The sequence below is a fragment of the Leopardus geoffroyi genome, chromosome D1 (assembly GCF_018350155.1).
Source record: "Leopardus geoffroyi isolate Oge1 chromosome D1, O.geoffroyi_Oge1_pat1.0, whole genome shotgun sequence".
In the NCBI taxonomy this organism is placed as follows: Eukaryota; Metazoa; Chordata; class Mammalia; order Carnivora; family Felidae; genus Leopardus; species Leopardus geoffroyi.
The window spans coordinates 103,335,403-103,360,645 of NC_059329.1; the positions used below are offsets into that span (position 1 = coordinate 103,335,403).

The window sequence follows — 25,243 nt, forward strand, 5'->3', positions numbered from 1 at the left end:
GCTCATTGGGAATAATGCTTCTGCAATATGGACGTGGAGAGAATGAGAGATGCCTGTGTCCCGCCCTGCAGAGAATGATACTGTAGTCCACAATGGAACCTGGAGTTAGAAAATACCCCTGCCTTCTTGGACACATTTTCCTGTAACAAAACTTCTACCGCACAGAGCTGGGGAAGGTGATGGAAGGTGGGTCATGGCCTAAATGCCACAATGCTGTTCTTAGGAGACTGAGCAGATCTCCTCAAGCACATGTTTCTCCATTTGCTGTATGTCCTTAAGACAAGTTCAAAGGATTTCAAATTGTTGCGGTTAAAAACAAATTTCCACCAGTGATGATGTTGTTTCACTGAAGAGAAGTTCTGTTGAGCCCTTTGTATGCCATCTAGAGAGCCCACTGTTTAAATTATTTCTCATAAACTTTTAACGTTGGAATTGTTTTGGATTTACACAAAAGTTTCACAGGTAGCACCAAGAACTCCTGGATATCCACTCACCTAGTTTCCCTCAAAACTTTGCACCTAAAGTTTTATTATCTTACATTATCATGTTGCATTTTTCAAGGCAAAGCATCCAACATTGGTACTTTACTGTAAGTGAAGTCCAGAGTTTATTCAAACTTTACTACTTTTTCTCATAACGTCCTTTCTTTCTCCCCTTTGGTCAGGATCCAATCTTGGATACCACATAAGCAAGTAAAAATCATTGTAATTTTAAACCACAATCTATTAGTCACCAACAATATGTCACTCATAGTCTTTCCTTCTTTCTTCCTTTCTTTATAGTATTTTTAGTACTTTTGGGTTTTTATTTACATTCCAGTTGGTTAACATATAGTGTAATATTAGATTCAGGAGTAGAATTTAGAGATTCATCACTTCTATATAACACCCAGTGCTCATCACAACAAGTTCCCTTAATACCCATCACCCATTTGACCCATTCCCTGCCCCCCCTTCCAGCAATCCTCAGCTTGTTCTCTTTAGTTAAGAGTCTGTTTTATGGTTTGCCTCTCTCTTTTTCCCCGTTATGTTCATGTTTTGTTTCTTAAGTACCACATATGAGAGAAATCATATGGTATTTGTCTTTCTCTGACTGACTTATATTGCTTAGCATAATACTCTCTAGCTCCATCCATGTCATTGCCAATGGCAAAATTTCATTCTTTTTTGTGGCTGAAAATATTCCATAGTATTATAAACACCACAACTTCTTTATCCATTCATCAATCAATGGACATTTGGGCTCTTTCCATAATTTGGCTATTGTTGATAGCACTGCTATAAACATCAGCATCCACGTGTCCCTTAAAATCACAGGCATTATTAAGTTAAGAGAGAAAGATACAGGAGTAAGGAGGAAAATAAATAAAATAATCTAGAGAGTTATATCTAGAAAATCATTTGGGGTGTGGTGACTAGAATATGGGAGCAAATTGATAAGAAACATCCAGGTTTTTTAAGGAGCTGCATCTCTAAGAAGGTTATACCTTCATTGAAAAAGTCTTAAACCACCTGTGGAAATTAAAAAATTGCATGGGTGGAAGTAAGTCTGCCAAATGATGTTCCTCAAGGAGAACAGACCCTTCAAAATCACTTCACAAGTTGTAAATAAAGAATAATGGGTAAGAAAACAATTTCAAAAAACTGAACGAGGTTCTAAGAAAAAGAATGGCAAATAGAGTTCGTCACAAAAATAAGAATCAAGATATAATGAAGAATTATCTATCATCCTCATGGTGGAAGGGCCTTTGTCAACTCAGCAAAATTCTGGAATTAACTTTGTCTTCCTTTGTTCACTTTTGTGAATGAGTTGGTGGCTTTTTCCTTATTATCTTTACCCTAGTTCAATATTATATATTGGATGTGTATACGGGATGAACTAACTTTTCTTCTTAGTTCATAAGCTATTGGATTGAAAGGACCCACACTTGCAGTGGATGGAGACGATAAATTTATCCCTTAGATACACTGAGCTTCTAGAGTCATTATAATCACTAGAATTTCAGCTGCTTCCTCCCAGGAATTTTTATTGGAACTCTAAAAAGTCTGTATGGGGGTGCCTGGGTGGCTCAGTCAGTTAAGCATCTGACTCTTGATTTTGGCTTAGGTCATGATCTCGTGGGTAGTGAGTTTGAGCCCCACATCAGACTCTGTGCTGACAGTGTGGAGCCTGCTTGGGATCCTCTCTCTCCCTCTTTCTGCCTTTCTCCTGCTTGTGCTCTCTCTCTCTCTCTCCCTCAAAATAAGTAAAAACTAAAAATATACAAAAACTAAAATAAAAAGTCTTCTGTCCTTAATGTCTTCAGAAGTTTCCAGAGCAGTCCCCTAGCACCTCACTCCTTGACCTTCTAAAGACAGCTATATCTTGTGAGTGATATTGTCTTTGTGCCTGAAACAGACTTCCTTCCGCCAGTAGTTATTTGCTTTTTTTGTATAATGAGACCGCAGAGGATTTTATTCGACCTCTTTATTCTACCAAGAGTTTGTCCCAATTCTCCAGCCTCTCCAGTAACCCCAACTTCAAATACTACCAGTGATGTAAGAGGACTCTCCTTTACCACAGCTGTACAAGCATCTGTTATTATCTGTTTACTCAATGGCAGCCATACAAATGTGTGTGAACTGGTGTCTCCTTCTGGTTTTAGTATTTATGCTTATTGATATTTTGTATCTTTTCATGTGCTTCTTAGCACTCACATGCTTTCTTTGTTAGCACATCTCTTCAAACCTTTCCCCGCTTTTTAATCGAAATGTTTGTTTTCTCATAATTGAGTTGCAAGATGTCTATAGTCTCAAAATGAACTTTTAAATCACCTATTGTATTTGCAAACACTTTCTTCCAATTTGTGATTTGTCTTTTTAAAAATTGTATTCATGGCATTGCTTGATATGGAAAAACAATTGAATTTTGATGCGGTTAAAATTTGGACTCCAAAATTACAGCTTCTTCCTTTTTTATAACTTTCATCTTGTGTATTGCTATTCTTTATTAGATGAATCACTGGCATCATATTTTCCTCTCCTTGTTTTCTTCAGTTCTTTGAATATATCTGACCTCCCTCAGAGAGTTTCTATTGACGGTTCTCCCCTTTGTTTGGACCACATTTTTCTCCTTATTTTCATGCCTTACAATTTTTTTTTTTTTTGGCTGAAAAAATGGGCCCTTCAGATCACATAGTATAGAAACTTGGAATTCTGACCATCCCCAGAGTTGTTGTTTGATACTCATTCTTGTTTCATTGATCGAACTACACTGATTTTAGAGTCTGTTTCCCTTCTGTGTGTAGCCTTTGAAGTTTCAACCCAATCTTTTCAACTCTTGTTCTTATTAATAAGCCTGTGCTCTTAAGGGTAGCCACTGTATCAGTGGTCAGCGAATGATGTGCCGGAAGTTTTTCTTAGACCCATTTTGAAGGAAGGTTCTGGGAATGGTTTGGGGAATTTATTCAAAGTTTGGGCAGTTGACAAATCTTCCCTGGTTTTTGCTTTCTTCTTGGAGGGGAACCATAAGATCAGCCAGGAATAAGTAACTGGCATCAGCTCTGTTTTTACCTGCATACTACATGAGCATACCCAGAAATATGTCAGAGCTTTTCAAAGCCCCTGTATCATTTCCTGAATATCCCTTTTTAATGTTTGACTTGTCCCTTATTTTCCCCAAACAGTGTCACAGCTCTTGGCAGCTGTGACTTGCCCTTCTGCAATAGTTCTGTCACATGCTGTTGTGGGGCTAATGGACTTCTTTTGCTCTATAACCAACATAATTTCTCACAGCCTTAGAATTTTCATTCAGGCTCTTTGTTCTGTCAGGAATACTCTACCTCGGGGTAGACAGTACTAAGGTTTGGCAATGACATGAGGAAATTGAGATTATCATGGACTACCAATGGAAATACAAAATGGCGCATTACTCAAAAAAATTGTTTGGCTGGGCGCCTGGGTGGCTCAGCAGATTAAGCGTCTGAGTTCTGCTCAGGCATGATCTCATGGTTCATGGGCTTGAGCCCCATGCTAGACTTTGTGCTGACTGCTCAGAGCCTGGATCCTGCTTCAGATTCTGTGTCTCTCTCTTTCGCTCTCTGCCCCTCCCCCACTTGTGTGCTCTCCCTCCCCGCCCCCCCCCCCCCCGCACTTTCTCTCTCTGTCAAAAATAAAAATAAACTTAAAAAAATCGTTTGGCAATGTCTGATAAGGTTAAACATAAACCTACCATATCTGCTAACAATCTCACTTCAAGGTATTTACTCAAACCTATGTTTATACAACAGTTCTGTATGCAAATGTTTATAGCTGATGTAACTGTAATCAATACAATCTAGAAATAAACGGTGTGGTTAGGTCCACATAATAGAATACTACTCGACAATAAAAAGGAACAAACCACTGATACGTGCAAGAAATGGATGAATTTCATATACACTTTATGCTGAGTGAAACAAGCCAGACTCAACAAATTAGATAGTGTATGACCTCATTTATATGACATTTCTTCCAGAGGAAAAGTCTCAAGAACAAAATCAGTTTCAGGATCTGAGGGCGGCAGGAGGGCTTCACCACAAAGGAACACAGGGACTTTGGAGGACAGATGGTACTAGTCTTTGTTTTGATTGTGTTGGTGGCTCACGATCATATGCATTTAACCAACTTTCAGGACTATACACTAAAATGCATGAAATTTGCTGTAAGTGAATTATGCCTAAACTGAAAATAAGGAAGAAATGGCAAAAAAAAAAAAAAATGTAAATGCATCTGTGTGTTCACTCAACACATTAAGCTAGGTATTCACAGATGGTTTAATTGCCTCTCCCTTAAGTAGTAGGAGAAAGTCCTAGAGCTGCCCTCACAAGGGCCTGTTCCCCTGAGATCTCCAGGTTTCTGGTTCTTATTCATTATTATCTTTTAGAATCCCAACATGGTTCTTCTGCCTGACATCATTTTGAAAGGAGCAGACTATATACCAAGGCATCTGGGTAATTTATTTACTCGTGTGAATGTGAATGGTTGTTAGTACACATGCTGATCTTCCCCCAAATTGTGGAATTTCTGTGAGTCTGCAACCATCGTCAGGAAACCCCCTAGCATGAAGATTATACTGAATGCAGTCCAAGTGATAACACTTTACTGAGTTGTTTTATAGCCTTTTTATTTGCTATTCACAGCCACAGTCCTGCGAATCATGCCCATGTGTTAATAACACTCTATTTCACAAATAAACTAAGTTTGACATCAGGTAAGGGACAACTCTAAGGGCACCTTTTGATTCGCTTCTGGGAGGGAGCTTTGTTGATGGGATTGCTACATTCTTCCCCCGCAGAGTTTCAGATCAATGACTAAACATTCAGGATTTCCATCGCCTGTTTTCAAGGACCAGGTAAGTAACCTTTTGTATTTCACACACATTTTTAGTGAGAAGTGTAATACATGTAAAAGTACTAATGAAGCTGATATTATGAGTTATTTGAGCTCAAAATAGAATGCCATGAACATCTTTTCTGAAATGCTTGGGACTTTATGTCCAATTAAAAACCACTTCCGTTAGCAGGAAGCTCAGTGGCACTTATGAAACGTTGTTATGTTCCTAAAGAGGATGGGCAAAGACGGATGGTGGATGATGCTCTGATTGAACAGGAGGTAATTTCCTCCCATTTTCTATCTTTTCCTGTCATTGTAGGGGAGGCTCACAAGCAAAGTTTGATTGGACATTTCTTTAGATGCCAGAAGGATCTTCATGAGATTATTTAGATCTGTACTCCACTTTAATATTCTTTACCCCCGAAGCTCACCCTTTTCCTGACGTCTAGAAAAGTCGACAGAGCAGTCATTCAGTGCGTAGGTTGTAAAATAGATCATAGATACATTTGAATCTCAGAGCTGCTTCCTCTTAGACACGTAATTTTAGGAAGTAACTTCTCAAATCCTCTTTTCTTATTTGTAAAATAGGGATACTAGTGCCGACTGACGTTTAATGTTATCATGAAGATTAAAGTGAAACATATCTATATCTGAATATGTCATTCCCTTATTAGTGGTCATAGAATGCAGCACATTCTATTTGCTTTAAAAGTTGTAGGTTATATTATCATGTATGTTAGAAATTTATAAACACACAAGTGCCTTTAGGGACAGGAATGTAACGTGAAGTTGCAAAATGGCCAGGAGGAAATAGAAGGTAGAGAGGAGATAGAGAAAGTAGTTACCAGAGAATAGACATGCTACCAAAAGCTCCAAGGTCAAATTAAAAATTAAAAAGCAAAACCATGGAGCTGACCACATAACAGATCTGCAGACTAGAATGAAATTCCTGGTCCAAGACTCTTCAACTCTCCATCTCTGTGACTGTACAAGAGGCTGGAGGCTGCCAGACTTCATACTGCCTCCACATCTTGAAGCCCTGCATCCCACCCCTACCTGTCCTTAACCAAGATGGAGACCATCGTTCCATCCTAATAATAACGTAGTAACTCATCAGGATTGTGATGAATGCCCACATTGTGCTTTTTAAAAATGAATTACCTCATTTAGATTTTGTAAAAAATCCCTTTTGAATCATCCCATTACCATCTTTATTTATTTATTTTTTTAAGGGGGCTCCATGCCCAGCATGGCTTGAACTCACCATCCTGAGATCAAGACCTGAGCTGAGATCAAGAGCTGGACGCTTAACCAACTGAACCACGCAGGTGCCCCACCATCTTCATTTTATAAAGAAAATGAGGCTCAAGGAAGTTATGTTAGGACCAATGTCTCCTTGGTTGAAAATGGTAGGGCTGCTTTCTGGATGCTTATGAACCTCTTCTCAGAGCCCAAGCTCTAACACCCAATGCCATACCTTCTTCAGAATTGAATTGAACTGGAATTCCTGGTTGTACATGCCTCTACTGTAGTTGTGCTGTTATCCCAGTACATCTAGTTTGTATATACATAGCTATTCTACTGAACACCTACAAGTACTGAGTTTGGCCTAATGGACACAATGAATAAATGTGAACTCAGCTAAAATAAATTCAATTAAACTTCAGTTAAGAGCCTGGGTGTAGGAAATCACTTTGCCTGGGTCCAAGGCTTGACTCTATTGGTTGATACTGATGTAGACTTGCACAAACACTTAGTCATTTGTGGGTTTGTGGAGAGGATTAAGCATATTTCAACATTAGACATAAGCGTGTACTTGATGTGAGCACTGTATAAACTTTAGCTGTCAATAAACTCAGGAAATCTGACTTAGGAAATGTAGGTACAGCAAATATGTGACCTTGGATAAATCATAACCTCTTTCTGAGCCTCTCTTTGTGCATTGGCACAAGAGGTTGGCTATGGGACTTGTAAGGATCTTTTGGCTTCAACAGTATGTAACCATATAGATCATTTATCTAAGTCCTAAGTTTTTTGTTCAAATCTATGCTTTATATCAGAAAATCATGAAGAATAAATTATTGCCATAATTAAATGGTGAAATAAATGAGGTATTTATATATTTAAATTTCAGTGCAGGGGGGCCTGGGTGGCTCAGTTGGTTAAGCATCTGACTTGGTTTCAGCTCAGGTCATGATCTCACAGTTTTCTGAGTGTGAGCCCTGTGTAGGGCTTTGTGCTGGCAGCTTAGAGCCTGCTTGGGATTCTCTTTCCTTGTCTCTCTGCCTCTTTCCCAGCTTGTGCTGTTTCTGTCTCTCTCAAATAAATAAACATACTTATGAATAAATAAATAAATAAATTTCAGTGCTATCTATTTTCTGCTTACCAAACATTCCTTTCTTTCTCATTACTACAAAGAATTTAGTAATTCCCATGGACACTAATACAGAAGTGACAGATTTCATCCTGATGGATCTGACCAATACTCTAGAACTTCAGATTCCACTTTTTATTGTGTTCACCCCTCATTTACTTCATCAGTGTTTGGGGGAACCTGGGGATGATCATACTGATCCTACTGGACTCCCATTTCCACTCTCTCATGTACTTTATCCTCAGTAACCTGTCTCTGGTGGACTTTGGTTACTCTACAGCTGTCACTCCCAGGGTCACGGCTGGATTCCTTATAGGAGACCAGGTCATCTCCTATAATGCGTGTGCTGCTCAAACGTTCTCTTCCGCAGCCTTTGCAACTGTGGAACGTTATCTCTTATCCTCAGCAGCCCGTAACCTCTACGCAGCAGTGTGAAGCCCCTCCATCCCACCACCACCGTGACGATGAGCGTGTGTGCTCTTCTGGCCATGGGTTGCTACATCTGTAGTCTCCTGAATGCATCCATTCAGGTTGGGAATACGTTCAGTCTTTCTTTCTGTAAGTCCAATGTGGTCCATCACTTTTTCCTGTGATATTCCAGCGGTCATGGCTCTCTCTTGCTCTGATAAACACATTAGTAAGGTGGTTCTTGTGTATGTGTCAAGCTTTAATGTCTTTTTTGCTCTTCTCGTTATAATCCTATCCTACCTATTCATATTTATAACCAGCTTGAAGATGCAGTCAGCTCAGGGGCACCAAAAGGCTTTGTCCACCTGCGCTTCCCACCTCACTACAGTCTCCATCTTTTATGGGACAGCCATCTTTATGTATTTATAGCCCAGTTCCAGCCATTCCATGGACACAGACAAAATGGCATCCGTGTTCTACACCATGGTCATCTCCATGCTGAACCCTGTGGTCTATAGCCTGAGAAACAAAGAGGTCAAGAATGCTTTCAAGAAAGTTTTGGAAAAGGCAAAATCATCTCTCGTACTGGGATTTTAATATTACATTATGCACAATAATCTAGTTTCATTTCTCTCGGTTTATCCCATTCATATTTTTAAGACTTACCCTGCACTTAATTCCTCAAGTTATATCCCTAACACTTGAAAAGCCTTCTGTCTTGTAAAAATAAAGCATGTCTAAAATATAATACTTGAGCTAGTATGGCTCAAAGAAAACCATGAAAAGCCAGGGGTCCTGCTTCTCAAAACACTTACTAATGGCATTTGTTTTATTCGCTTGTTCCACATGCATTTTCTCTACCACATGCCTGTGTAAACATACATGTAAATTAGTGGGAAAAACGAGTCTATGAGCAGAGACACATACACACATCCTCTATGACTCTGAGGACATATACACATGGCAGTAGTAAATTTGGCAGAGGTAAACGAAGTGTCAGTGGTTTTGAATAAAATGATTTTAAATAATTTGGGGATTAGAATATAAATTTGTGTCTAATAATATTTGTTTCTTTTGCTGAATTCCTGTTGTAAAATCTTAACTGAAGAAAAACTACGTAATTCTAAATAGAAGTATTTTCTTTGTTGGCACATTTTATTGAAAGACACATAGATATTGCATTTAAATGGAGTTATATTGGGGCGCCTGGGTGGCTCAGTCAGTTAAATGTCCAACTTCAGCTCGGGTCAGGATCTCACAGTTGATGGGTTTGAGCCCTGCATCAGGTTCTGTGCTGACAGCTCAGAGCCAGGAGCCTGCTTCGGATTCTGTGTCTCCCTCTCTCTCTCTGCCCCTCCTCTGCCCATGCTCTGTCTCTCTCTGCCTCTCGAAAACAAATAAAAATGTTAACAATTTTAAAAGAATAAAAAGAGTTATATTTCTGTCTTGACTGAGTCATTCTGTAGAGTCAACATATTCACATTACACTTTTTAAAAGGACAAAAGATCTAGACTATACACACAAAAAATGGAGGGAAATAAACACATTTTCCGTTATTCACATGTAACCTCAAACTCTCATAATGCTTAAAAAATGAACAGAGACTATCAAGAATGCACACTTTTCTGTCTAAAAATGCTTTGAAATGGCTAATGTTTCCTATTTTTCATACTGCAGTGTTGTTAGGTCATCTCTTGTCCCTCTCCCAGACTTCACCCTCACTTCATCCACAGTGATTTCCTTGGTTTTTCTGGACAACTCAAATACACTTCCACCTCAGGGTCTTTGTACTTGCTGTTCCTTCTGAAATAAATCTTCTCTTAGTCCATTCAGGGTCTCCTTAATCTTAGAGGCCTTCTCTGCCTACCTTTAAAAATTCGTCACTTTCTCCTTCCCGCATACACCAACTTCTCACCCTGCATTATTCTTTGTCATCCTTACAAACACTCGCCTGTTGTATATTTATCGGCCTTTTGCTTTGTGAACATCTCTCCTAACTAGAATCTAACTCCATAAGAACAGTGACTTTATCCATTGTACTTACCACATGATCACCAACACTAAAATGAGTATGTGATTCATTGTAGATTCTCAATAAATAATTATCTAAGAAATGAATAAATTGAGTCCAATTGGACCATATGTTAGGTCCTTGAGTCTTTGGGAATTCTCTGTAGCAACTGTCTAGATATGCTCCTAGAGCATTTCCTATATTATAGCTTATTTTCCACTTTGCTGAAATATTTTCATCTACGTTCTCACTCAGTGCTTGCAGCCGTCACTTTTGGCATGATTGCCTGGAAATCTCAACAGCTGTGTGACCTCAAACCATTTTATAATTTTCACTCAGAAGTATGGCTTGCAAGGTGTCAAGGAAGCACAAGATAAATGCTATTTAGTAAATTATAGAAATACATTAAGAGGAGATTATATAAAATTTGCTATATGATTTAATTTGGAAAATTACTTCATGCACTCTGGAACATACACCTAACTGAAATGGTTCAAAATATCCATATAGAAGATAAACCAGAAAATAACTGTCAGTAATAAACATAATGTACTTTCAAAGTCCCAAAGTAATGAGCAACATTTATGCATTTAATTTGCCCCGCAGGGAGCCCCATTCTATACCGAAGCTACCTCTGGGAATATGCACTCATGGCTCTATTTTTTGGTCTCTGTCTAATTACAGGCTGCAACCTCTCCATATTTGTAAAATTTTTCTTCAATGTACAGAAATGTCATGCTACTACTTGTGGGACAGTGTAGCCTATTACAAGACTCACTTTTTTTCTTTATAGGGATGTTTCTCTTGTTGAAATCTAATTATTTGAATGTATAATTTTTTTAGAGTTACAGAAAGTCTTCAAAGATGGTGTGGAATGTTCCCATATGACCCATTGTAGGCTGAAAATAGCTAAATCATACATTCAGGGAAAAAAAGAAATACCAAGTAATGACAACTGTGCATGCCCACTCAATACATGTAGCGAGGTCCTCGTAGGTAGTTTAATTGCTTCTTCCGTAGAAAGGTGGGATGAAGAGCCATAGATGCTCTTGAAAGAGCTTCCCCTGAGCCCCATATCTTAATAACTCATTTTTGGTGCCCTTATATCAGCCTCTGAAATAGCAACAACAGTCCACATGGCATCATTCTAGAGAGATCAGATTGCACACTGGGCTCCATGATCATCCTACATTCATCTGAATGTCAGTGGGCATCATTGCCCTCAGGCTTTCTCCTTCCCTGAAGAGTTGCTGTCAGCCTGCAACCATGACCAAGGAATGCACCTCAAGACAAAAGTTGTATTGAGTGGCTTTAAAATGGTAACCCCTTACTGAGTTATTTTATAGACCTTCCCTTATTTGCTATTTACAGACACAATTCTGTAAAATATGTGGGAGAAGTATTTTTACTGTTTATTTTACAAATAAGGAGAAGGTAAGTGACTTCTCCAAGGGCACAGCATGAATTAATGGTAGATTCAGAATCTGAGCCCAGGTTCCTGGGTACTTGTTGGTGTGTTTCCATTCGTTTTTTGCTGCCTTGGAGAACTTGGAAACTTTTGGCCACTACCGAATATATAGCTTCTCTACAGTTTGTGTGGGTTATTTCTTGGATGATTTTCTCATGAATTTCACACTCACTATTGAGGACTGACTGTCTCTTCTCTTCAAGGAGCAAGGTAAGCCACTATATTCCATATACATTATTAGTGAAAAGTGTAATTCACGCAAAAGGAGTATGAAAGCTAAACATGCTATGAGTTGTTTGAGTAGAGAAATTGATGTTTTGAAACATTTTTTTCTAAAATAGTAAGTTGAAGCTGGAGTATAAACTCAAAATTCCATTAGCAGGGGATTTAATGATACTTATAAAATACCCTGTGGCTTCCTTTAAAAAAAATAAGATAGTTGATGCTATACTTGAGTATATGGTAATTTCATTTTGTTCCCTATCAGATGGTCTCTCATTGGAGGTGAAAGAAAGTGTGAAGTGACTCTTCTTTAAGCTACAAAGGGAATTGAGTGATTTAGTAAGATCTAACTGCAGTGTAACCTTTTCTCCCTAATCTCATCCTTATTGTTATTGGCACCTTTAAATATTCCGAGTGAAGGAGTTAAAAGTGCACAGATTCTGGTTAGGTCAAAACTGAGTTTCAAACTTGAATCTTTTTCATACTAGTGATATCATTGTAAAATATCGCATAATTCCTCAAATCCCTAATTCCTTCAATGGTAAAATTAAAATAATACTATCCATTGTACACACACACACACACACACACACACACACACACTAACACACATATTTATATATAAAGCCCTTAACATTAGACCAGGATCATTCTGAAGTACAAATTATTAATGAAATAATGCACGTGGTATTTATACGTTTCAATGTCATTAGAATTTCTTTTCGTTTTCTCCTTTATTTCTCTTTAACAGGACATCTCATGATTCCCTGATCACATTGATGGATAACAGGACAGAAGAGACACAATTCATCCTGGTGGGACTAACCAGTGAGCCAGAACTGCTGATCCCCCTTTTTATCATGTTCACCCTCATCTACCTTATCAATGTGGTTGGGAACCTGGGGATGATGGTGCTGATTCTCTTGGACTCCCGTCTCCACACTCCCATGTACTTTTTCCTCAGTAACCTGTCTCTGGTGGATCTTTGTTACTCTACAGCTGTCACTCCCAAGGTCATGGCTGGATTACTTATGGGAGACAAGGTCATCTCCTACAATGCATGTGCTGCTCAGATGTTCTTTTTTGTAGCATTTGCCACTGTGGAAAATTACCTCTTGGCCTCAATGGCCTATGACCGCTACACAGCAGTGTGCAAACCCCTCCATTATACCACCACCTTGACCACAGGTGTGTGTGCTTCTCTAGCTATAGGCTCCTACATCTGTGGTTTTCTGAATGCCTCTTTCCATGTTGGGGACATATTCAGTCTGTCTTTATGTAAGTCCAATCTGATCCATCACTTTTTCTGTGATGTTCCAGCTGTCATGGCTCTCTCTTGCTTTGATAAACACGGTAGTGAACTGGTTCTTGTTTTTATGTCAAGCTTTAATGCCCTTTTTGCTCTTCTGGTTATATTGATTTCCTACCTATTCATATTTATATCCATCTTGAAGATGCAGTCAGCTCAGGGGCACCAAAAGGCTTTGTCCACCTGCGCTTCCCACCTCACTACAGTCTCCATCTTCTATGGGACAGTCATCTTTATGTATTTACAGCCCAGTTCCAGCCATTCCATGGACACAGACAAAATGGCTTCCGTGTTCTATTCTATGGTCATCCCCATGCTGAATCCTGTGGTCTATAGCCTGAGAAACAAAGAGGTCAAGTGTGCATTCAAGAAGGTGGTGGAGAAGGCAAATTTTTCTACAGGATTGGGAATTTAACATTACAGTGTGCATAACCTTGTTTAATTCCACTCAGACTTTCCCCATGCAATGAGCTACTTTTTAAGACCCATGCTGCATTTAAACTTCTGAAGTGACATCCTTCTCTCTTCAAAAGTCTATTGTTTGGCAAAAAGAAAACATATTCAGGGGCACCAGATGGCTCAGTTGGTTAAGTGTTTGACTTTGGCTCAGGTGATTATCTCACGGTTCGTGAGTTTGAGCCCTGTCTCAGGCCCTCTGCTGTCAGCACAGAGTCTGTTTGCATTTCTCACTCGTCTCTCTCTCTCTCTCTGCCCTTCCCCTGCTGGCTCTCTCTCTCTCTCTCTCTCAGGCAGTCTCTCTTTCTCAAAATAAATAAATAAACTTTAAAAAAACATGTTCAGAAATGTAATTCCTGAATGGGGATGTTAACAAGAAGCATTAAAAATTTGGGGACCCACTTGTCAAACTTGACTAATGATATTTGAATTATTCGCTTGTTGCACTTATATTTTTTTCTACCCAACGCAAACATACATGTTAAGTAGGGGTCAAAACAAGCCCAGGAACAAAGCACATGTATATGCCCCATGTAGGCACATACACATTGGAGTAGAAATTTTGTCAGAGGTAAATGGAGTGTGACAAGTTTTGAATAAAAATAATTTAAGTAGTTAATTGAGGTATTAAATGTAAAGTCATATTTAATTGTAATTATTTCTTTTATTGAACAACTGTTTTAAGATTCTGAGTAGAAGCAGAATCATGTACTTTTAAATGAAAGTATGTATTGTTTTGGCACATTTCATTGGGAGGTACATACATATCAAATCTAAATGAATCTCTGTCTTGACTGAGTCATTTTGCAGAATCAACACGTTCACATTATAATTTTGAAAAAGACAAAAGAATCACCTAAATTCTATAACTTACCTTAGGGTTCTGTCTTGGTGGTATATACGCTATGGCTTCGGGCAAATGTGTAATGAATTGAATCTGTCATTGTAGCATCATACAGGGTGTTTTCACTGCTCTAAAAATCACCTGTTCTCTGCCTAGTCATCCTCCCCACCCCCACCCCCAAACCACTGGCAACTACTGATCTTTCAGGTGTCTCCATGGTTCTGCCTTTACCAGAGTTTAATATAGTTGGAATCATATAGTTGGAAACCAGCCTTCTCAGATTGGCTTCTTTGATGCGGTAGTATGCATTTAAAATTCCTCCATGTCTTTCCTTTCATTTATCCATTAACCTAATGAAAGACATCTTGGTTGCTGCCAGTTTGGGCAATCATGAATGAAGGTGCTGTAAACATTCATGTGCAAGTTGTTGTGTGAACATAAGTTTTCAACTCGTTTGGGTAAATACCAATAACGATGATTGCTGCATCATATGGTGAGAGTATGTTTAGGTTTTTAACAAATGTCCACACTGTCCTCCCAAAGTGGCTGTCCCACTTTTCATTTTGACCAGCAATGAATGAAAGTTCCTTTTGCTCCGCCGCCACTGATGTTTTTGGTGTTCTGGATTTTGGCCATTTTTAATAAGTGTATAGAGAAATCTATTGGTGTTTTAATTTGCATTTCTCTGATGGCATATGATGTGGACATCTGTATATCTTCTTTGTTGAAGAGTCTCTTAAAGCTTTGGCCCATTTAAAAATCCAGTTGTTTGTTTTCTTATTAAGTTTTAAGAGTCCCTTTTATATTTGGCATAATAGTCCTTTACCAGATGTGTCCTTTGCAAGTATTTTCTCCCAGTTTGTAAATTGTTCTCCCATTCTCTTGACATTGTTCATCATAGAGCAAAAGTTTTTAACATTGGTGAAGTCCAGTATATTAATTATTTCTTTTCTTATATGTGCTTCCAAAGCGAGCACTAATTATTTCTTTTATGAATTATGACTTTATTGTTGTATCTACAGAGTACTCACCATACCCAAGGACATCTAGGTTTTTCCCCCTATGTTTTCTTCTAGGAATTTTAGTTTCACATTTTGCATTTTGGCCTGTGATCCATTTTGACTTAATTTTTGTGTGGGGTGTAAGTAAACTAGGTTTCTAGATTCAGTTTTGCACGTGGTTGTCAAGTTGTTCCAGCACTATTTGCTGAAAACTATATTTTCAAAGCAAAAAAGACAGGATGGGAATGCAAGCTGGTGCAGCCACTCTGTAAAACAGTATGGAGGTGCCTCAAAAAACTAAAAATAGAACTACCCTATGACCCAGAATTTGCACTACTAGGTATTTACCCACGGGATACAGGTGTGCTGTTTCGAAGGGGCACATGCACCCCCATGTTTATAGCAGCACTATCAACAATAGCCAAAGTATGGAAAGAGCCCAACTGTCCATCAGTGGATGAATGGATAAAGAAGATGTGGTATATATATATATATATATATATATATATATATATATATATACACAATGGAGTATTACTAAGCAATCAAAAAGAATGAAATCCTGCCATTTGCAACTACGTGGATGGAACTGGAGGGTATTATACTAAGTGAAATTAGTCAGGCAGAGAAAGACAAAAATCATATGACTTCACTCATATGAGGACTTTAAGAGACAAAACAGATGAACATAAAGGAAGGGAAACAAAAAGAATATAAAAACAAGGAGGGGGACAAAACAGAAGAGACTCATAAATATGGAGAACAAACTGAGGGCTACTAGAGGGGGTGTGGAGGGGGGATGGGCTAAATGGGTAAGGGGCACTAAGTAATCTACTCCTGAAATAATTGTTTCACTATATGCTCACTAATTTGGATGTAAATTTGTAAAAATAAGAAATAAAATTTTATAAAAAGAAATGTACTAGAGCCTCAAAGACAAGAGCTACGGTATGATTAGTTTTCAATAAATATACTTGCATGTACATCAATATATTAGAATTCTCTAGTTATCCAAGAATTTGACTTGGAGAACATTCTGCTCACTCCAGGTTTGCTCCTCACTATAAAATACAACTTTTAAATCATAAATATTAATCAGGCCCCATATCAAGAACTCCAAAATATTTTAAAATAATGTTATGAATAAATATGCTTTTATCCTTTAAAAAAAAAAAGAAAGAAAACATAAGCAGTAAGCTCCTTGACATCAGTCTTAGTGATGTTCCTTTGGATCTGACTCCAAAGGGAAGGGGAACAAAAGTAAAAATAAACAAACAGAAATATACCAAACTAAAAAGCTCTGAAAAGTGAAAGAAACCATCAACAAAGCAAAAAGCCAATGTACTGAATGAGAGAAGATATTTACAAATTATATATCTGACAAAAGCTTAATATTCAAAGTACATAAAGAACTTATACAATTCAATGACAAAAAATAAACAATTCAATCAAAAAATGGGCAGAAGATCTTAACAGACATTTTTCCAAAGAAGACATACAGAAGGCCAACAGGCACATGAAATGATGCTCTACATCACAATCTTCAGGGAAAAGCAAACCAAAACCACAATTAAATAACATCTTTAGCTGTTAAATTGGCTTTATTTATCAAAAAGACAAGAAACAACACATGTAGGTGAGGGTATGGAAAAAAGTGAACCTTGTGTATTGTTTACGGGAACGTAAATAGGTGCAGCTACTATGGAAAACAGTATGGAAGTTCTTCAACAAAATTAAAAATAGAACTACCATATGATCCCAGAATCCCACTACTGGTTATTTATCCTAACAAAACAAAAACACTATCCTGAAAAAAATCTTTTTATAACAGCATTATTTACAATAGCCAAGATATGGAAACAACCTAAGTGTTCACTAATGGATAAATAGGTAAAGATGTGTGTGGGGTGTGTGTGTATGGATGTGTGTGGATAATATGTAATTTATATATAATGGAATACTATTCAGCCATTAAAAAGCATGAAATTTTGCCATTTGCAACAATATGGATAGACCTTGCGGGTATTATTCTAAGTGAAATAAGTCAGATAGAGAAAGACAAATACTGTATGATTTTATTTATATGTGGAATTTTTTCCCAATATATGAAGTTTATTGTCAAATTGGTTTCCATACAACACCCAGTGCTCATCCCAAAAGGTGCCCTTCTCAATACCCATCACCCACCCTCCCCTCCTTCCCACCCACATCAACCCTCAGTTTGTTCTCAGTTTTTAAGAGTCTCTTATGCTTTTGCTTTCTCCCACTCTAACCTCCTTTTTTTTTCCTTCCCCTCGCCCATGGGTTTCTGTTAAGTTTCTCAGGATCACATAAGAGTGAAACCATATGGTATCTGTCTTTCTCTGTATGGCTTATTTCACTTAGCATCACACTCTCCAGTTCCATCCACGTTGCTACAAAGGGCCATATTTCATTCTTTCTCATTGCCACGTAGTACTCCATTGTGTATATAAACCACAATTTCTTTATCCATTCATCAGTTGATGGACATTTTGGCTCTTTCCATAATTTGGCTATTGTTGAGAGTGCTGCTATAAACATTGGGGTACAAGTGCCCCTATGCATCAGTACTCTTGTATCCCTTGGGTAAATTCCTAGCAGTGCTATTGCTGGGTCATAGGGTAGGTCTATTTTTAATTTTTTGAGGAACCTTCACACTGTTTTCCAGAGCGGCTGCACCAATTTGCATTCCCACCAACAGTGCAAGAGGGTTCCCGTTTCTCCACATCCTCCCCAGCATCTATAGTCTCCTGATTTGTTCATTTTGGCCACTCTGACTGGCATGAGGTGATATCTGAGTGTGGTTTTGATTTGTATTTCCCTGATAAGGAGCGACGTTGAGCATCTTTTCATGTGCCTGTTGGCCATCCGGATGTCTTCTTTAGAGAAGTGTCTATTCATGTTTTCTGCCCATTTCTTCACTGGGTTATTTGTTTTTCGGGTGTGGAGTTTGGTGAGCTCTTTATAGATTTTGGATACTAGCCCTTTGTCCAATATGTCATTTGCAAATATCTTTTCCCATTCCTTTGGTTGCCTTTTAGTTTTGTTGGTTGTTTCCTTTGCTGTGCAGAAGCTTTTTTTTTTTTTTTAATTTTTTTTTTTAACGTTTATTTGTTTTTGAGACAGAGAGAGACAAAGCATGAACAGGGGAGTGTCAGAGAGAGGGAGACACAGAATCTGAAACAGGCTCCAGGCTCTGAGCTGTCAGCACAGAGCCTGACGCGGGGCTCGAACTTACGGACCGTGAGATCATGACCTGAGCCGAAGTCGGCCGCTCAACCGACTGAGCCACCCAGGCGCCCCCAGAAGCTTTTTATCTTCAGAAGGTCCCAGTAGTTCATTTTTGCTTTTAATTCCCTTGCTTTTGGGGATGTGTCAAGTAAGAACTTGCTACGGCTGAGGTCAGAGAGGTCTTTTCCTGCTTTCTCCTCTAGGGTTTTGATGGTTTCCTATCTCAGATTCAGGTCCTTTATCCATTTTGAGTTTATTTTTGTGAATGGTGTGAGAAAGTGGTCTAGTTTCAATCTTCTGCCTGTTGCTGTCCAGTTCTCCCAGCACCATTTGTTAAAGAGACTGTCTTTTTTCCATTGGATATTCTTTCCTGCTTTGTCAAAGATTAGTCGGCCATACGTTTGTGGGTCTAGTTGTGGGGTTTCTATTCTATTCCATTGGTCTATGTGTCTGTTTTTGTGCCAATACCATGCTGTCTTGATGATGACAGCTTTATAGTAGAGGCTAAAGTCTGGGACTGTGATGCCTCCTGCTTTGGTCTTCTTCAAAATTACTTTGGCTATTCGGGGCCTTTTGTGGTTCCATATGAATGTTAGGATTGCTTGTTCTAGTTTCGAGAAGAATGCTGGTGCAATTTTGATTGGGATTGCATTGAATGTGTAGATAGCTTTGGGTAGTATTGACATTTTGACAATATTTATTCTTCCAATCCATGAGCACGGAATGTCTTTCCATTTCTTTAAATCTTCTTCAATTTCCTTCATAAGCTTTCTATAGTTTTCAGCATACAGATCTTTTACATCTTTGGTTAGATTTATTCCTAGGTATTTTATGCTTCTTGGTGCAATTGTGAATGGGATCAGTTTCTTTGTTTGTCTTTCTGTTGCTTCATTATTAGTGTATAAGAATGCAACTGATTTCTGTACATTGATTTTGTATCCTGCAACTTTGCTAAATTTATATATCAGTTCTAGCAGACTTCTGGTGGAGTCTATTGGATTTTCCATGTATAATATGTCATCTGCAAAAAGTGAAAGCTTAACTTCATCTTTGCCAATTTTGTTGCCTTTGATTTCCTTTTGTTGTCTGATTGCTGATGCTAGAACTTCCAACACTATGTTAAACAACAGCGGTGAGAGTGGACATCCCTGTCGTGTTCCTGATCTCAGGGAAAAAGCTCAGTTTTTCCCCATTGAGGATGATGTTAGCTGTGGGCTTTTCATAAATGGCTTTTATGATGTTTAAGTATGTTCCTTCTATCCCGACTTTCTCAAGGGTTTTTATTAAGAAAGGTGCTGAATTTTGTCAAAGGCCTTTTCTGCATCGATTGACAGGATCATATGGTTCTTATCTTTTCTTTTATTAATCTGATGTATCACGTTGATTGACTTGCGAATGTTGAACCAGCCCTGCATCCCAGGAATGAACCCCACTTGATCATGGTGAATAATTCTTTTTATATGCTGTTGAATTCGATTTGCTAGTATCTTATTGAGAATTTTTGCATCCATATTCATCAGGGATATTGGCCTGTAGTTCTCTTTTTTCCTGGGTCTCTGTCTGGTTTAGGAATCAAAGTAATACTGGCTTCATAGAATGAGTCTGGAAGTTTTCCTTCCCTTACTATTTTTTGGAATAGCTTGAAAGGATAGGTATTATCTCTGCTTTAAACATCTGGTAGAACTCCCCTGGGTAGCCATCTGGTCCTGGACTCTTATTTGTTGGGAGATTTTTGATGACTGATTCAATTTCTTCGCTGGTTATGGGTCTGTTCAAGCTTTCTATTTCCTCCTGATTGAGTTTTGGAAGAGTGTGGGTGTTTAGGAATTTGTCCATTTCTTCCAGGTTGTCCAGTTTGTTGGCATATAATTTTTCATAGTATTCCCTGATAATTGCTTGTATCTCTGAGGGATTGATTGTAATAATTCCATTTTTACTCATGATTTTATCTATTTGGGTCATCTCCCTTTTCTTTTTGAGAAGCCTGGCTAGAGGTTTGTCAATTTTGTTTATTTTTTCAAAAAACCAACTCTTGGTTTCGTTGATCTGCTCTACAGTTTTTTTAGATTCTATATTGTTTATTTCTGCTCTGATCTTTATTATTTCTCTTCTTCTGCTGGGTTTAGGCTGCCTTTGCTGTTCTGCTTCTATTTCCTTTAGGTGTGCTGTTAGATTTTGCATTTGGGATTTTTCTTGTTTCTTGAGATAGGCCTGGATTGCAATGTATTTTCCTCTCAGGACTGCCTTCGCTGCATCCCAAAGCTTTTGGACTGTTGTATTTTCATTTTCATTTGTTTCCATATATTTTTTAATTTCTTCTCTAATTGCCTAGTTGACCCATTCACACTTTAGTAGGGTGTTCTTTAACCTCCATGCTTTTTGAGGTTTTCCAGACTTTTTCCTGTGGTTGATTTCAAGCTTCATAGCATTGTGGTCTGAAAGTATGCATGGTATAATTTCAATTCTTGTATACTTATGAAGAGCTGTTTTGTGACCAGTATGTGATCTATCTTGGAGAATGTTCCATGTGCACTCAAGAAGAAAGTATATTCTGTTGCTTTGGGATGCAGAGTTCTAAATATATCTGTCAAGTCCATCTGATCCAATGTATCATTCGGGGCCCTTGTTTCTTTATTGACCGTGTGTCTAGATGATCTATCCATTTCTGTAAGTGGGGTGTTAAAGTCCCCTGCAATTACCACATTCTTATCAATAAGGTTGCTTATATTTGTGAGTAATTGTTTTATATATTTGGGGGCTCCCGTATTCGGCGCATAGACATTTATAATTGTTAGCTCTTCCTGATGGATAGACCCTGTAATGATTATATAATGCCTTTCTTCATCTCTTGTTACAGCCTTTAATTTAAAGTTAGTTTGTCTGATATAAGTATGGCTACTCCAGCTTTCTTTTGACTTCCAGTGGCATGATAAATAGTTCTCCATCCCCTCACTCTCAATCTGAAGGTGTCCTCAGGTCTAAAATGAGTCTCTTGTAGACAGCAAATAGATGGGTCTTGTTTTTTTATTCATTCTGATACCCTATGTCTTTTGGTTGGCGCATTTAGTCCATTTACATTCAGTGTTATATAGAAAGATATGGGTTTAGAGTCATTGTGATGTCCGTAGGTTTCATGCTTGTAGCGATGTCTCTGGTACTTTGTCTCACAGGATCCCCCTTAGGATCTCTTGTAGGGCTGGTTTAGTGGTGACAAATTCCTTCAGTTTTTGTTTGTTTGGGAAGACCTTTATCTCTCCTTCTATTCTAAATGACAGACTTGCTGGGTAAAGGATTCTCGGCTGCATATTTTTTCTGTTCATCACATTGAAGATCTCCTGCCATTCCTTTCTGGCCTGCCAAGTTTCAGTAGAGAGATCGGTCACGAGTCTTATAGGTCTCCCTTTATATGTGAGAGCACATTTACCCCTTGCTGCTTTCAGAATTTTCTCTTTATCCTTGTATTTTGCCAGTTTCACTATGATATGTCGTGCAGAAGATCGATTCAAGTTACATCTGAAGGGAGTTCTCTGTGCCTCTTGGATTTCAATGCTTTTTTCCTTCCCCAGATCAGGGAAGTTCTCAGCTATTATTTCTTCAAGTACCCCTTCAGCACCTTTCCCTCTCTCTTCCTCCTCTGGAATACCAATTATGCGTATATTATTTCTCTTTAGTGCATCACTTAGTTCTCTAATTCTCCCCTCATACTCCTGGATTTTTTTTTATCTCTCTTTTTCTCAGCTTCTTCTTTTTCCATAATTTTATCTTCTAGTTCACCTATTCTCTCCTCTGCCTCTTTAATCCAAGCTGCGGTTGTCTCCATTTTATTTTGCAGCTCATTGATAGCATTTTTTAGCTCCTCCTGGCTGTTCCTTAGTCCCTTGATCTCTGTAGCAATAGATTCTCTGCTGTCCTTTATACTGTTTTCAAGCCCAGCGATTAATTTTATGACTATTATTCTAAATTCACTTTCTGTTATATTGTTTAAATCGTTTTTGATCAGTTCGTTAGCTGTCATTATTTCCTGGAGGTTTTTTTGAGGGGAATTCTCCCATTTCGTCATTTTGGATAGTCCCTGGAGTGGTGCGGACCTGCAGGGCACTTCCCCTGTGCTGTGGTGTATAACTGGAGTTGGTGGGCGGGGCCGCAGTCAGACCTGCTGTCTGCCCCCAGCCCACCACTGGGGCCACAGTCAGACTGGTGTGTGCCTTCTCTTCCCCTCTCCTAGGGGCGGGATTCACTGTCGGGTGGCGTGGCCCATCTGGGCTACTTGCACACTGCCAGGCTTGTGGTGCTGGGGTTCTGGCATATTAGCTGGGGTGGATCGGCAATGTGCACGGTGGTGGGAGGAGCAGACTCAGCCTACTTATCCTTCAGTGATCAGCTTGGGGAGGGACCCTGCTGCACCAGGATTGAGTGAGACCCGCCGGAGGGATGGCTCCGCAGAAGCACAGCGTTGGGTGTTTGCGTGGTGCAAGCAAGTTCTCTGGCAGGAACTGGTTCCCTTTGGGACTTTGGCTGGGGGATGGGTGAGGGAGATGGTGCTGGCGAGCGCCTTTGTTCCACGCCAAGCTGAGCTCTGTCATCTGGGGCTCAACAACTCTCCCTCCCGTTGTCCTCCAGCCCTCCCGCTCTCTGAGCAGAGCGGTTAGCTTATAACCTTCCAGATGTCAAGTCCCTCTTGCTGTCGGAACACACTCCGTCTGGCCCCTCCGCTTTTGCAAGCCAGACTCAGGGGCTCTGCTTGGCCCGCAGGCTGCCCCTCTGCCCCGGCTCCCTCCAGCCAGTCCGTGGAGCGCGCACCGCCTCTCCGCCCTTCCTACCCTCTTCCGTGGGCTTCTCGTCTGCGCTTGGCTCCAGAAACTCTGTTCTGCTAGTCTTCTGGCGGTTTTCTGGGTTATTTAGGCAGATGTGGGCGGAATCTACGTGATCAGCAGGATGTGGTGAGCCCAGCGTCCTCCTATGCTGCCATCTTCCCAGGATCCTCCTATATGTGGAATTTTAAAAACAAAACAAGTAAAACAACAACAAAAAACCCAGACTCATACACAGAATAGATTGGGGTTGACAGAGAGAAAGAAGACTTAGGGGGCATCAGTGGGGAAAGGGTGAAGGGGATCAAGAAAAACAAATTTCCAGTTATAAAATAAATACGTCATAGGAATATAATGTACAGCATGGGGGATATAGTCAATAATATTGTATTAGCGTTGTATGGTGACAGACAATATCTAGCCTTATTGTGGTAATCAGTTTGTAATATATACAATATATACTTGATACATATCAAGTCACTATGTTATACACCTGAAACTAATATATTATATGTCCATTATAACTCAATAAATAATATTTTTCATTTTTAAAAAAAGACAGGAAATAAGAAGTATTGGCAAGAATGTGGAGACAAAGGACCCTCATATACCATTTGTGGGAATGTAAATTAGTGCACCCACTTCTAGGAACTATAGCACTTCCTCAAAAAAATGTTTGTTGTGGCTTTGCTTATAATAGCCAAGATATGGAAGCAATCCAGGTGTCCCCTGATAGAGTAATGGATAAAGAAGAAGTGATATATATATATATCTATATATATGTGTATATATATCTATATATTGTTCATCCATAAAAAAAGATGGGATCTTGCCATTGTGACAACATGGATTGACCTAGAGGGTATTACACTCAGTGAAGTAAGTTAGTCAAAGAAAGACAAATACCATACAATTTCACTTATATGTGAAATCTAAAGAAACAAATGAACAAACAAACAAAAAAAGAAGCAGACCCATAAATACAAGAAACAAATAGACGGTTTCCAGAGGGAAGGGGTAGGCAGGGATGGGAGAAAGGGGTGAGGGGGAGTGGGAGACACAGGCTTCCAGTTATGGAATGTATAAAAGGTACAGCATAAGGAATGAAGTTACAGCATAGGGAATATAGTCACAGGTGTTGTGATAGCATTGTATGGGGTCAGATGGTAGCTACACTCGCGGTGAGCACATAGCATACAGACTTTTCTAGTCACTTGGTTGCATGCCTGAAACTAGTATAACATTGTGTGTCAACTATTGTTCGGTGTAAAAACGTATACTACAGTAAAACCTTGGATTGCAAGTAACTTGTTCTCCAAGTGTTCTGCAAGACGAGCAAACATTTCTAATAAATTTTAACTTGATAAATGAACGACGTCTTGCAATATGAGTAGTACATGATGCCGAACATCACATGATCACAACCGAGCCAATGATTCTTCTCTCTCTCTCTCTCTCTCTCGCTCGCCGCTGTGAGATTGTGGGTGATCATCTCTCATGCTTGGATGCTAGGTCCCATGCTGTGGTGTTTGGCAAAAATTATTTATTTTTCAGAACTTTGGGAGGTGCCCCAAACTGGTGTAATTTTTGTCGCTTCAAAGCACCTATGGACAGTTCTTTGATTTTCCATACAAGAGTAAGCTTAGGAATGCTTTGCTTGGTTTTGGTCAGGCTGCTTGAAGGTATAGACCCTTTCCTCTGCTGTCTTATTGCCAGTTATATTAAATACAGTATA

At 39.0% G+C, this 25,243-nt stretch overlaps 1 protein-coding gene and 1 pseudogene across 1 annotated transcript; both read left to right on the top strand.

Annotated features, from left to right (window-relative positions):
• The first annotated feature begins 7,784 nt into the window (after window positions 1-7,784).
• Window positions 7,785-8,730, top strand: LOC123601720 (annotated as a pseudogene).
• Window positions 8,731-12,611: 3,881 nt separating this feature from the next.
• On the top strand, window positions 12,612-13,559 carry LOC123601721 (olfactory receptor 5B2-like). Its single transcript, XM_045485318.1, has one exon. It carries the CDS (start codon window positions 12,615-12,617, stop codon window positions 13,557-13,559), a length of 945 nt encoding a protein of 314 aa, XP_045341274.1. The 5' UTR covers window positions 12,612-12,614.
• Window positions 13,560-25,243: the final 11,684 nt, after the last annotated feature.